The sequence below is a fragment of the Gopherus flavomarginatus genome, chromosome 1 (genome assembly GCF_025201925.1).
Source record: "Gopherus flavomarginatus isolate rGopFla2 chromosome 1, rGopFla2.mat.asm, whole genome shotgun sequence".
Classification (NCBI taxonomy): domain Eukaryota; kingdom Metazoa; phylum Chordata; order Testudines; family Testudinidae; genus Gopherus; species Gopherus flavomarginatus.
In genome coordinates this window covers 357375624-357390872 of record NC_066617.1, presented here as the reverse complement: position 1 = coordinate 357390872, position 15249 = coordinate 357375624, and the positions used below count along the sequence as shown (strand labels likewise).

The 15249-nt window shown below is 46.4% G+C and overlaps 1 protein-coding gene across 3 annotated transcripts in view; it reads right to left on the bottom strand.

Moving 5' to 3' along the window:
• Positions 1 to 15249, bottom strand: part of GAB2 (GRB2 associated binding protein 2) — a 186642-nt gene that overhangs the window by 74941 nt on the left and 96452 nt on the right. For all 3 annotated transcript variants that reach the window (XM_050941159.1, XM_050941176.1, XM_050941168.1), the window contains exon 2: positions 1252 to 1552. In XM_050941159.1, coding sequence (XP_050797116.1) covers positions 1252 to 1552 — 301 coding nt within the window. The remainder of the gene's footprint in view (positions 1 to 1251; positions 1553 to 15249) is intronic.

The window sequence follows — 15249 nt, the reverse complement described above, 5'->3', positions numbered from 1 at the left end:
AAACATCCCTGCTCAGCCAGAGCATGGGGGAGCACTGACAGGGGCTGTGCTGTCACTGCCGGTCTGTGTAGACCCTCTGGGCAACACCGGCACAAACCAGAAAACAAAAGTATTGTGTGCAGCTGAGGATGCCTTTAGTGCTGGTGAATCAAATGTGACTCCTATTACACAGAACACCATCAGAACTGCTGCCAGTGTCTCACCTGGGTCCAACAGGGACCATGTTTAGGGATGGATAGGTAACTGATTCCTCTTGACCCAATCACTCCTTGGCTAAGCCTGCCAACTGCAGAGGTGGTTCTGTGATGTGGCCAGGATACAATGTTTCTTCTAGAATCTTCCCCCATTAGCCTGTCTCCTCCATTTGATCCCACCCATGTCAATCAGCTAAACGAAACCTTTGAAGGAGAGGGTGTCCCACTGCCAACGCCCAAAGCCCTTGAAGAGACTGCTGACAACAACTGGGGATGTAGAAAATATACCTGAGAAGGTCCAAACCTTGGACAGAGAGGTAAAAAGATGGGAAAGAAAAAATCTTATGAATGGTGTGCTCTACTGCATGCCATTCTGAACTATCTGTACGTTACATCTCATCTGACTTAGCCCATTAAACCTCCCTGACATCTCAAAACCATGCTCTCCATTACATCCTAGCTATCTATGGTTTTATAAGGTCACTCATCACCTTGGTATGGAAGTGCCTCTCTGATGGGGAACTGAAGCATGGAGAGTGATTCAGTGACTCACCTAAGGTCACCCAGGAAGCCTGTGGCAGAGCACTTCAATCTCAAGAATCCCAAGTCAGTGCCTTTAACTACAAGACCATCCATTACTATGCCACTGAAGAAATGATCAACATCAGCTCCTGGAAATGGCAAGCTGAGCGAGCTTCCGTGTTGGGGAAAGGATGGAAGACAGAAAGCTACAGTGAGAATTAATGAGGGAGCAGGCAGGATCAGAGCCTGCTGCCATGCTGTGGAAGTCAGAGAAGTGCTGGAAGGCTGGGAGGAATCTGGAACTCCTGGGTGGGAAACACTGGAGAAAACTTCCCATTTAGAAATTAAAAGGCCCATTCCTGCTCCCATTGACATCAGTGGGAACAGAAACAGGGCTCAAGCCCTCTAACTCACACTCCAATCTAACAGAGAAGCTGGATTCCCAAGGGGAAGAGTTGGGGTCTAGCCTCCTTTCTAGAGCACAGTCTGACACGTGAGGCCATGTTTCATATTCCAGACATAACTCTCACTGTACCTGCATTCTCCTCAGACTGGTTGAAGCCACAGATCTGGCAGATACTGCGAACCCACTTGTTCATGTCCTCCTCCGTCTCGGCTACCAGGTAGAAAGTCCTGTCGCTGGTCTTGATGTCGAAGACGTAGCTGTCTTGCAGCTCCTTCTTGTTGAAGGTCAGCCCTGCATCCACCTGCTCACAGAAGTTGAGGTTGATCACACGCAGAGGCTTCTTGGAGTGGTCATTCTTGTAGTACTCCAGGACATCCGGGTCACCGCTCATCCGACCACTGCGCAAGATGAACCAACGTTTCTTCCATGCCTGAGGACCAAAGATAAACAGTCTTACCTCTCTGAAAATACAGAGATCCCCACTGGCCAGCATTCCCCATTACACAAATCACTTAAAACTGCACCGGGGAATATATGGCAGCATTGGGCAGGCAGTCTGAATGAACTGGGAGACGTAAGTTATCTGACAGAGTGGTTATGGGTTGATCCTGAGAGGTCCTGCCTACCACATCACACAAAGGGGCCCCAAGTGACTTGCCGAAGACCACGGAAAGTTTCCAAGTCAGGACTAGAATTTAGGAAGTCCTTGATCACACTGCTATATTCAGCTGAGTGTCCCATGAATGTCTTGTCTCTCTCTGAGTATGTCTACACTGCAATCATGAACCCTAGGTAGTTACTTGGTGCTAGCCTGCACTGAAGTCTGTGGTACCAGCGTACCATGGCTGCACTGCTCCACTGCCCACACTAGCTAGATCTACACAAGCTGCACTCACACCCTGTGATTGCAACGTAATCACTTGGCACTGAGAGTGTGACCTGCAGGAAGATGTTAGCAGCAATCATCACAATGAAATACATTTCAGTAATGCAAAAGCACCGCATCCACTTTGGACACAATGCCCCAGGGAGGCTGCCTTTCCTAGACATCCCCGAGAGGCGTTCTATCGAGGCTTTACAGTAGCAGGGTATGTGTCAGAGAGCTGCCTATCCCATGCGTGTTTAAATGCAGTATTTGAGAGGCAAACAAAGCCAATGTGAAGCTGCTGTTTTTTAATATTGGGAATCGTGCCAGGAAGATCTGTGGAGAATCCAAGCTTCACTTGTTTGCAAAATCTTCCGTTTCCTGAAATATATCAAATTCCGTAGCAAAGAAAATGTTATTTGGTCTCAAAGAACCATCCCTGTCAAGGCTACCCCCGTGAACAGCCTCTGGGGGTTTATGGTGCCCTAGGCAAACTGGAAAATAAATGTGACTCATGACTCCCCGATTGCTCATGTAATGAACGTTTTGGTGCCCCCAATATTTTCCTCCCATAAGCAAACACCTGTTTTGTACGTAGGAAAGTGCTGGCTGAGTGAGACATGCTTGAAGGGCTGGTTTTCAGATCATATGCCTTTTGCCAAGAAGCACATGTGTTCGCAGAATGCATATTGGCCCAGCTGCTGGAGGCAGAGAGCAGGAATTAATCTGTGACCTGAGCTGGAATTTAAAAAACTCAAAACAAAACTGGGCTGTCACGTTAGCTCTGAAGCAATCTTGTGAAACATGCTCAGAAGAGACCGGTGTTCAGCCTGTTGCCTGGGCTTGAGGGATGCCTAGCAGGATTACTTATATTTAGCATTTTCTAATAGGGCTAAATTGGGGCTCTAAACAATAGTCTTTATGGGGATGTGGTATGGAAGTCCCTCAGCCCAGCAAGAGCTCATCCATTTCCAACCCAATTTTGCAGACACTGTAGGTTTGTACAGAGGTCCTTTAAGCACCGAGTGCTCATCCGAGCTAAATAAAATCCACAAGAAGCAGAGTGATCTCATGGCTGCAGCTCAGTTTGAGGACTCCTAAGTCCAAATCCTGATTGTGACAGATTCCCTCTGTGGTCTTGGGCAGGTCACTTACCTGCTCTGTGCCTCAGTTTTCCCATTCTATGTGAGGCGAATAATAATCCTGCTTTATCCAGCTCACAGGAGTTCTGGGAAGGTGGATTTGCTCATGTTTGTATGTCACTTTGAACACACAAAATAAGTGCTAAATATTATGATTAACAGAATTTAAACCCAGATAGGATGATTGTGATCCTCTAGTCTGACCTACATAACACATAGATTTCATCCAGAGAGAGACCTTCTGAAGTTTGTCCAGTGCTATCCCCACATACATCTGTATTCTGTTGCTATTATAAAATGGCACAACAGTATGGAAAGCACTTCAGGAGAGGAAATAATTGATTTCTGGCTCCTCAAGATTGTATATTATGATCTTACAACGTGGTGAACTCAGCTCTCAAGGAGTCAATCAGCACTGGTAGATGCTCAGCACCATTCAGGATCTGGCCCCTGTGTGTAATCACCATGCTTGGAAGCAGAATTGGGCCCAAGCTGCAATGTTAGACTCCAGATGCAGGGCAGATGGAGGGTTTTGATTTAGTATATTACAGACATGCGATCCAGCTGTGGAGTTCAGATCTCGGTCAGGCTTCTCTCCCCTGCTCTGAACCCTTTGTGCTGCTCTGGCTGGATCTGGACAGCCGAGAACTTTTGTTGCATGGGGGGAGCTCTCAGCCAGCTCCAGTGCATGGGCATATTGAGGAGGGGGGCATGTATCTGATTAACGCATGGTATGCTTCAGCATCTCCAGCTAGACCGTTGCCCCCTGACATAGGTTAGAGTAGGTCATAGACTGCCGTAACCTAGCCTGGGACTTGTGTGGATTGTCCCAGAAAATCAGGGAGCTATAACCAGCTGAGTGATGGTCCCCTGCCCCCTCTCTTACACTGAGTGGATTGTGGTGCAGGAGAGGATCCAGGCTCTAAGTCTGAACTTCCCTAAGGTTCAGGGGTGTTTGGATCCATGGTCCTAGTTTGGGACCATGCTTCCTTGGGAGCTTCAGAGACTTAACCAGCTGTGAATTCTGTTTTGTAACAAAGGTTTAATAAAGATTTCTGAGTGTGTTCTTCCTCTGCAGGTACACATCTGACACCTGTCTCTGTTAGTATCCGTGCGTGTAGGAAAATGCAGGGCCAGATTCTTGACTGGTATAAACTGATGCAGCTCCCTTGACGTCATTGGAACTCTGTGAGTTTACACCACCTGAAGATCTATCCCTTCCTCTTCAATCAGTTACATTAAAACCATTTACATCGTACATGCATGAAGGAGAACAAATGTGTTTGTGAGAGATAAACTCGGTGTCAAACTTGCATTGCATTGACAAAGCTGCATTTGTTGATAAATGGTTTATTGCAGATAGCTCGCTGACCATTTGCCAAGCTAAGTAGAACTGTTTTCATTTTGTTCCTGAGGTTCACATGCTTTTTTGTTGAATAAATGTCAGTTTTATCTATAAAAACCACAGGCAGTGAACACAAACTCACCCAAAATATTTTGTTTAACAGGCTAAAAGAAAAAAATGTAGGCGCGCACACATAAGAGAGCCTATGACCACATGCATTCTGGATAGCCCCGTGCTGCTTTGTGATATTTGGTGCCTTTTTAAAAGCCCCAGCTCTTGGAGTGCTCTTGGAGTCATGGTAATCTCAGCTCTCATTTTTAAAAAAGTTAATTTTTAGCCCTCATGGTTATGGAGAAAAGCTTGAAAATGTGAGTCTTAGTGGCTCAGAAACCAACAGGCAAATAAAAAGAATCCCAAATTTATTATTTAAAAAAACACATAATTTTAAGCCAATCTCATGATTTTTGAATGCTTGGGATTGGCCATGCTGCAGACACAATGCATCATCTGCACAGACTGAACTAAGTCCTTCAGCATCAAGGGCCTAGCCCGGGGCCTGAGGTAAGATATTAATTACCATGTGTAATGGGTGGCAGAATCTGGCTCTAAAGGTTTCAAATAAATTTGATCTCCTCGGTACCCAAAACTTGTCCGAGGGACGCTTTGGTGGCTTGCCAGGAGCCCAAAGGTTGAACCAAATTTCCATAACATGGAGAAGATTGCAGCCACCATAATCTTTAATACAGGGATGGAAACTACAGCTCTGATCATGCAATGCTTCTGGTCTGAGTGACCTATTGAGATGGAACATCACTTGCTGGGACCTGTAGTAGGCTATGTAGCCATATTAATGATGAGGGTGACTATAGTGTGCAGAAGTTTTAATTGGAGGGCAGGCACTAGGTTGTATACATTCTGTCTGTCTTAGAACGGCAGAGGAACCTAATCATGCTGGACCCTAAATACTGCCAGGGCAGAACTGGTACAGCAGCTTGAGAAAACAGGAGAGAGACATTGAAAACCAGTCTGGAATGGTATTTGCTTTGGCAGCTGTCGTGTTATCCCAGAAAAAGGAAACTATGGCCACAACCCTACATGGCTGTGTACTCATAATAAATAATAATACTTCACACTTGAATTACATCAGCTTTCATTTATCAACACCCCACTGACAAGAAAGTTGTGTCCATGTCACTTATATTGGAAGCAATTCAGGCCAGGGATCTAGTCTTGTCTTTGTTGGTAATGAATCATGAATAATGATTGTACTGTAGCTATAAATAAATAATCATAATTAATAATAAGGCAAAAACATTACTCAGTATACTGGAGATGATGTCAGTTACAGGAGATGTACCTTGAGCCAGCCCTTATCATGCAATGACTTAAAAACTGATAGCATCAGCTGGTATAGAATTCAGATTTTCTTCTCCAGCCTTCCTCTGCAGCATGGGGCACAGGTCACTTGCTGGAGGATTCTCTGCACCCTTGAGGTCTTTAAACCATGATTTGAGGACTTAAGTGGCTCGAACACAGGTGTGATACAGGAGTGGGTGGGTGAGATTCTGTGGCCTGCATTGGGCAGAGGTCAGACTAGATGATCATAATGGTCCCTTCTGACCTTGTCTATGAGAAGCAAGGAGGATCTTCCTTAGCTATTATAGCAGTACAGGACTCAGCAGTGCTGATTTCATCCAGTAGAGGACAGTGGTGCACGTACACACTGTGCATCTCAGAATAGTACTTATTGTGTCCACTTCACTCTGGTCACTGTTGTAGTGCATTCTGGAAGGCCTGTTCTGGTATTTAGACTAGCTCTGTGAGAATTCAGTGACCCAATTAAGAAAGAAAAACCTCTGCAGTCATTTCTCTGAACAATCAGATTTCCACTTTTCTTCTTATAAAGCCTTATAAATAGCCTTTGTTTGCTTCTCCAAGATGTGTAATCTAATTAGTTTTGCGCTAATTCTCAAACTGGCTGTCGATGCCAGGAAACCAGGCACAGTACAATCTTACAAATGCAGTGGAGCAATGAATTGTTCAGCAATACAACTTGCCGGGCTGGCTTTCAGATTTCAATTCAGCTTGGGAAACAACCACAACCTTTGCTTTGCCATGACTGCTATTAGAGGAACTAAATATATAGAGGTGTGTGTGCACGCCCCATCTGCAACCATTACAGAAAAAAAACTAATAGCTCTTTTTTTATCTCCTATTTCTGTGGTTCTACAATAACAAAACCACACACTACTGTCCTTCACAACAGCTTTCTGTACTTGCAAACATTTACCCCTTTAGCTTAGCTCCATGAAGAGAACCACCGTTAGCTTCCGGGTAATAATACTTAGCACTGAAGAGCCATAGGTCTCACACCACTATACTGGGACATTATTATCCCCGTGTAGTACGTGGAGAAACAGAAGAGAGAGGCAAGGTGCCTGCAGCAGAGCTAAGTCTAGAATCCAGGTGTACCCTAAGCTTTCAAAAATCATGAGTCAGCCCCCTCAAACCATGACATTCTTTTTTAAAAGATTTGAAAAACATCCAGTACATTTGGGGTTCTTGAAGAAGAAGAAAGGTGAGGTTCTCACATAATCATCTGACTCCAGGAGCTGAGTCTTTAATTAAAAACACCAACTAGCATGAGATACGGCAGCACTAGAAAGAGACTTTCTCATCATCACTGACATCAAACCCATTACATCTTCTGCACTACTTTGTTCTGTATCTTATCAACGGACAAACCCATTCAAAGCCCCCTGTAGTCAATTTGAACACAACCTCAGATTGTTGGTAAAACCTGGTATCTACTCATACAAAGAGAACATGCTCCTGCATGTGAATTTCATTGATTTCCTTACAAATCAGTTTACTGTAGTGTTGTTGTAGCCACATCAGTTCCAGGATATTAGAGAGACAAGGTGGGTGAGGTACTATCTTTTATCAGACCAACCACTGTTGGTGAAAGAGACAAGCTTTTGTGCTTACATAGAGCTCCTCTTCATGTCTGTTGATATTTTTACAGAAGGGGCAGTTTGCAATTTCTGTGTAACCTAATCTAGCTCAGCATTCATAATGCTCATCACCATGGCTACTACACTCCTAGTACTACACTCCTAGTCAAATTCCTTTAAGTTACATTGTGTCCCCACCAGCTAAAGAGCAATTTATCAGATTTTACAGGTCTAGTGGGAACTAATGCCTTGTGTCACTTGTCCTTGGAAGGGGAAATGATGCCTGCATTGAAGTATCATAAAAGCAAAAGCAGCAAAGAATCCTGTGGCACCTTATAGACTAACAGACGTTTTGGAGCATGAGCTTTCGTGGGTGAATACCCACTTCCTCAGATGCATGATCTGATGAAGTGGGTATTCACCCACGAAAGCTCATGCTCCAAAACGTCTGTTAGTCTATAAGGTGCCACAGGATTCTTTGCTGCTTTTACAGATCCAGACTAACACAGCTACCCCTCTGATACATAAAAGCAAAGGCTTTGATACTTTAGAGTCTGATCTAAACCCCACTGAATGTCAATGGGAGCCATTCCATTGGCTTAACGGGATCAGGCTAGATGGATAATGGGCCAAATGCAGAGGGGATGCAAGTGAGGTTCCTTTATGTTTATTTCAGGCTTGATTTAATTCCCTTTGAACTTGGGGGTGAGTTTTTCCATTAACTTCAATGGAGCTGGATCAAGCCCTTGGACTCTGAATTTTGCCCATTGTGTCCATCGTGAGTGAAGTGTTCATAGCTGGCAGAGGTGATGCAGTTTTTCTGCCTGCCTGTCTTTCTGATAGGCGGAAGAGGGATCTTTCTCCTACTTCTTTGAATTTTGTACAACAAAGTCAATGAACGTCTGTTTCAATTTCTCCCCCATTACATTCTTTACAAAGTTATCTCTTGAGTTTCCCTTGTGCCTTGTGGCTTCAGTATCTATTTCCACCATGTGATCATTCAGACTGTGTTTTCTAGGAGAGGGCCTTTGCTTTGAGTATTTCACTGTTGTAATGTAGCCTGCTTGAACGAAGCCTCTCTGAAGTGATATAGAGCAGTATCATATGCTGCCTTTATGGGTTTGGCCCAGTGTGCTGAGCGGTGAATTTATCCGGTTGTTTCATGGGGCTGGAGGTTATTACCATTCAGATTTAGTTACCTTAGGTTTTCTTAGAGCACCCCAACTTCATAGTGTCTGGGAGAGATGGGAAGGGAAAGAGTGGGATGAAGTGACTTGCCCAAAGCTCTAGGATAAAGACCAGGTTGACAACTTGGCCTCTCTGGTACAATGGAACTCTGTCACAGCCAGGTCATGGGTGGCTAGACCTAGTATTCAGAGCCAGAGTCCTCAGTGACAGGACAGGAGTCAAGAGTCAGCTGGGTTGGGATAGCAGGAGAGAAACCGGAGATAGGAACTAGAGAGAGGATGGGTCAGGGTACCAGGGGGTCCGAGGCTGGAGACAAACTGGGGAACCAGAAGTCTATCTGGGTCAAAATGCCAGGAATTCAAACCAGGGAAGCGGGAGCAGGTAGCAGATAGCAGGTGGAGCAGGAAGCACAAGACGCATGCAAACACTCCACAACAGAGTGAAGCCCAGTTGTTCACTTTTCCTGCTGCTGGTTTCAGTAGGGCCAATGGGCCACTCTGGGCCTCTGCCAATCAGACCTCAGGGGCGGAGCCTCACACTGGGGCTGGGCTTCCTGGGTCTCAGCTAAGTATTGCTAGGAGGGCGGCGGATTGGAATGGGGCTGGGCCCATGGCTGTGTTCAAGACCTCTGGGTTGTGACACTCTACGATAAGAATAAAGCTCATCTGTGCAGGAGCTAGAGCTTCTTCAGGGGACCGTCTGTAACTGTGGACCAAATTCCCCCACAAGCTAAGGACCTTCCCCACCTGCGCTACTTTTTGCTCCAAGTCCAAGGTGTGCCTCTTTGACCTTGTCTTCTCTCATATGGATACATAGCAACATGTACATTTAAACACAAGTCCCTACCAAAACAACATCCAGGAGAGAGGATGAGAGAACAAATGACAGGTGACAGAGTCATTGTCACATTGCTCAACGCATGACTGGAATGAGCTCAGATACTACAGCAATGAGTGCAGTATAAACACCTATAGAGCATAAAAGATGGGAACACAGCAGGTCACTGGAAGAGCCAGGAAAAGAATGCAGCCCTTTAAAATCCCAGTTTTGTGCTCTCGCCACTGGCCCACACTGTCTCTCACTAAAAACATTCCCTGTTCCCAGTGTGGTTTTCAGTTTCCAGTTTTTGCTTATTTCTGGTCCTCTCTATTTCCAGTGTGTGTGAAACCTTTGCGTACTTGTATTTCCCTAGCTATACCAGAGCCACTCATTTCACTCCCATGTAGCTTGATCCAAGGGTTAAATTTGTTCAATAGCTGTTTTGTTTTGTTTTTAAATGGTGAAGTAGGGCCAGTAGCTTAACAGCTATAAAATGATGTTTGTGTGGTATAAACTTCCACTGTGTGGTCCTTTGTTCATATCAGGCATCTCCTCTACTAAATTATGGCTGTTTAATGGCCTTTAGATCATTTTAAAATATTTTGATTCCTCATACCTTACTTCTTTTCAAGGCAATTCCTGAAAAAAGAAAAAAATAACAAAGACCTCCCAGCACAATGTATTCATCTCAGCCTCTGATCATCGGGACGATTACTTAATTGTTACATGAAGACCCATCTGTGCCTATTATAAGAGGATTCTACTGAACCTCTTAATAGAGCAAGGACATGTTATCCCTCAGAGAACTGTCCAGTTTCCAGATGGATGATACTTGGAAACTGGCTGTTTTATGGGTTTGAGGCCAGATCCTCAGCAAGTAGAAGCTCTGTTGGTTTTATGGGCTGAGTGCACAAGGCTGGGGGGTGCTTTATCCACAGACAGGAAAAGATTTTTATGAGGCATGCTTGACTGAGTGAACGAGGAAGATTCCTGGTAGGGAGTAAGTAGACTGTGTCAAGAATCTGGCCTCCTCTCTGCCAGGGACCTCCTTGGTGTGCTCCCCATGTGACCTGTTACCAACCAGAAAATCAGATTGTGAACTGTGCAACAGGGAAGTAGGGAGGTGGAGCTTGATTCTGTAGGAAGATATCCATCAAGAGTGGGTGCAAGAAGCAGATACTTGGAGGCTAAGAGGAAGGAGACAGTGGCCCAGGAAAGAATGTTTGCAGGAGAGGGTGCGTCTCTTGGATAGGCAGTTTAGGAGAGAATCAGGGTGTTTGTGATGAGGGTATGGGCAAGGGCGGCAGGAGGAGCCAGCTGAAGCACACTTATCCTTAGTGATGGAGGGGTTAATGCAAGTGTACACTTCCCATTGTGAACTGGAGGTAGGTAATAGCTTGCCCTGGCACATGCAGTGTAGTACATTGCCTTCCCTGCCCGTATCCTAGCTGACATGAAGGGGGAAACTGCAGCAAAGAGATGCTGATAGCATCTAAGCAGGGCATTCAAACTGCCTTTTACTGGTGAGGCAAGGAATTCACTGATAATTATTCAGTCACAGCAATGGCTGATAAGAAGGCCATGGCTATGGCCATTACAGGGAAACAAACTGGAGCAGAGAGGAGAGCATGTGCTCTGCTTAGGGGGCAGAACATAGTTAGATGAACGGGTCCGCCTGATCCAGGCACTGTTTCCACCCATACACGTGGTCATCAGAATTGCCAGCATGGCCTTCGCTGCATTCAGGGCTTGAGTGTCCTGCCTGCCCGTACCACTGGCAGTGTAACCCACTTTAGGACTAGAGCAGGGGTGGCCAATCTGTGGCTCCAGAACCACATGTGGCTCTTCAGACGTTAATATGTGGCTCCTTGTACAGGCATCGACTCCAGGGCTGGAACTATTAGGCACCAACTTTCCAATGTGCCGGGGGCTGCTCACTGCTCAACCCTGGCTGTGCCGCAGGCCCTGCCCCCACTCCACCCCTTCCCGCCCCCTCCCCTTAGCCTGCTGTACCCTCGCTCCTCCCCCTCCTCCCCAGAGCCTCCTGCATGCCACAAAACAGCTGATCGAGAGGTGCGGGGAGAGAGGGGGAGGCACTGATCGGTGGGGCTGCCGGTGGGTGGGTGGCACTGGGGGGGAGGAGCGAAAGAGCTGACGGGGGGCTGCTGACGTATTACTGTGGCTCTTTGGCAATGTACATTGGTAAATTCTGGCTCTTTCTCAGGCTCAGGTTGGCCACCCCTGGATTAGGGCATGGGCCTTTGTCCCCCCGGTGGTTGGTGCACATAAGAGGTGTATGATTCTGCTGCAGCAGGCAACTAAGGGATTTAAGGATAATCCTGGCCCTATCAAAATCAGTGGGAGTTTTGTAGTTGGTTCCCACCCACCCCTTTTTGTTTTAGCGCAAGCAGTAGCAGAGTCACTTCTGGCCATCTTTCGGCTGGTGTGGAGAACTGGAACCTTGCCAACCACCTAGAAGGATGGTATTGTGATATCATTTAGAAGGGAAAGACGTGGTGTGGTGAACGTAAGAGCTACAGGCCAATCTCCTTGTTGTCCATGCCAGGGAAGGGGTTTGTGCATGTTCTGCTGACGTGTTTGGAGCCCCTGCTACATTGGAAGCATCGCCCCCAGTAGTCAGGCTTTACGAGGAACAAGTCCACATTAGATGCCATTTTGGCCCTCCGCTTGTTGTCGGAGATACAGTATGACAGGAAGCCGCTGCCTGTGGCGTATGTCATGCTTAAGGCTGGGTTAGATTCGGTTGACTGAATCGTGCTATGAAAGCCTTAAAGGGTGCTGGTGTCCCAACCACTCTGCTGGACTTGATTAGCAGCTGCATAACAGAACCACTGCCCATGTACGTCTTGGGAATCGGATGTCAGCACCTTTTAAATCAGTTCTGGCACCTTGGCCCCTGCACCCTTTTGTCGGGCAATGGATTTCATAATGCAGCACACCTTGTGTGTATGTGTCTGAGGACCCTCTTGAAGTTCGTGTCTCATAGGGAGCTGAGCACATTGTCAGCATGTAATGAATCCTATAAAAGGAGGAATAAAACAGCCTATAGGGAACTGGCAAGGAGATGGACCTAGTATGGCCTAGTAAAGTCATTTCCAACCTCTAGATGCCCTGGGCTGGAGTCTGATCTTATACCAGTGTAAAATCAGGACCAACTCCACTGACATTAATAGACTGATAACCAGTGGAAAACCTAGCATAGGTGGGAGGAGAATCAGGCCCTACAGTCCCAGGTCTATATGAGCAGACTACAGTGAAGAGAAAGAAATGGGGCTCCAAATCCCGCCTGCTTTCACCATGAGTGCTGCCCCCCTGCTCCATAGTTAATGTGCACGTAAATGGTTTTGTGTCTGCATGAATCTCCTTTGCAGCAGCTGCCACCAATACCCCCTCCCCATTTTCATCCTGTGTCTGTGACAAACCCTTTCACATAAAGGGACTAACACCCCATTAAACACATTCAGCCCACAGTCATTGGCCTAGCAGCTTGGCAGAGAGCAGAACTGATTGTGTTTCCCCTGCCAGAGGAATTCACACTCCAGTGATGTGCTGGAAGAGCCTTAACACATCTAATGGGATGCTGAATGGCCTATCTTGGGGTGGGGGGAGGAGTTGAGGAGTCCGAGACCGTCCGCAGTCTCACGAGGAGGCAGTGGGTCAGTGGTACAGCACAGGGAATGTGGAAACGGCTTCCCAGATTTCCAGCTCCGTCTGGGAAGGTGAGAGGTGGGGAAACACAGCTCCAGGGGCAAAGGCAAGGCAGTCAATCCTCCAGAGCTGCTCCTACTGCCTTCTAGGGACTCTGACCTGCCACACTCCAAAAGGAACAGGGTAAGGCCACTTCTCCAGAGGAAAGGTCGCTCCTTGGAGGGTGTGGATGTAGTTAAAGGGGAGAAAAGAAAGGTGAGCCTCCCCTCCACCCTTGGTGTGGAACACTATAAAGTAAAGTCTCACTGGAGGAGACATAGCTAAGGCAGTGACTGGGGTCGATTCCCAGAACTGCCACAGGCTCCCTGAGTGACTTTGGGCAAGTCACTTGGACTTTTCTGTGTCTCAGTTCCCCATCTGTAAAATGAGGAGAATGATCATTCTTGTCTCCTACCCTTTCTCAGGCTTGTCTATTTAGACTATAAGCTCTACAGGACAGGGACTCTCTCTTACTATGTGTTTGTACAGTGCCACGTGCATTGAGGCTCTGAGCTTGCTTGGAGCCTCAAGGACCTCCTGGAATACCAATAATAATAAACAGAGGTTCAGCACAACAAAGGCCCGGGTGTCAGCCAGTCTGGAGAGGTGCTTTCACTGTTGGGAGCCAATTATAGCAGAGTTGGGAGGATTGCAGTATGGATTTGGACATGAACACACTAGGAGTCGGGGGCAGAGCTGAGATATGAACCCACAAATCCATGCCCTGGCCTATAAAACATCCTCTACAATGTTGCCAAACACCATCACAATGCAATTTGGTCACAGCACCGTGTGTGCTCGTAACATCACAATGGGATTGTCCTTCATTGCCACAGCTGCTTGGAGCCTTGGGCAGCAGCACCATAGGAAAATTTCCTATATACCACAATTACACAGGGCATGACTACACATGGGTGTGCCGCAGGCCGTAAAGAACAGGAGCCTTTATCATGGAAGTGAAGGGCAGTTTTGAGAGAGATTTCATTGGGTTATGGAGGGTAAGATACTGGCTGCATTCATAGCTTTGCATTTGAACATTAATCAGTGTACCAGTGACAGGCCTGAAGGTCTGTGTTGTTTCAGCAACCAAGTCTAGTCTCAGTCTGTTGTGTTATCTAAACTTTTCTGAAACTGACACAGAAATTCAGGCTAAACCAGCCTGAGGTTTGTCATATTGTGCAAAGCGTCTGTGTATTGGATGTATAACCTGTATAGTCTGGAAACTTTTCTATTATTCACTGCATTAGTATCCATGCGTTATCAGACTACACTCAATCTCTTCACAATCTGGCACTGATTCCACAGTCCTGGCAGGATTATTCTTTGGAAACCAAAAGAAACAGACAGTGGTGAATTTCACTGAAGACAAAGCCTTTTCTCTTACTGTCAGTGAGGTCACTGCAGCACCACTTTGTGAAAACAGACCTGACCAAGTACAACTTAGTAATAGGTTTGTTGTTGGTGTTTAGTTTACCAAGCTTCAGGGCCAGATCCTGCGCTGGTGTAAATCAGATAGCTCCACTGAGATGACATCCATTTACCTTAGCTGATGATGGGGCCATTAGTAATTTGAGGCAAGCCTCTAGGTATCTGAGTTCTCTGGCCTAAGGGAGCTGTATAAGAACACAGCAAAGTGCTGAGTAAATTTGGGTATCATCTTAAGGCCCTTGTGAGGGGTGCGGATATGTAACGCCTGCCTCATAAACTCAGCCAGGCACAGCACGAGGAAGACAGCAGCTCAGTCTGAATGGTAGAGTGAGCGTGGTCTATTAGATAGGATACTAGAATGGGAATTGGAAAATCTGAATTCTACCCTGACTCTGCCACTGATCTGCTGTGTGACCTTGGTCATGTCACTTTGCTTCTCTGGTGCCCTTCCCATCTTTTGTCTGTCTTAGCTGTTTAGAGTTTAAGCATTGTGAGGCAGAGACTGCCTCTCATGGTGTACAGCACCTAGCACAATGGGGCCCTGATCTCAATTTGGGACTCTGCATAATACAAATAATAATTATAGACTCATAGATTCCAAGGCCAGAAGGGACCATTGTGATCACCTAGTCTGACCTCTTGTATAATACAAGCCATGGAACTTCCTGAAAACAATTC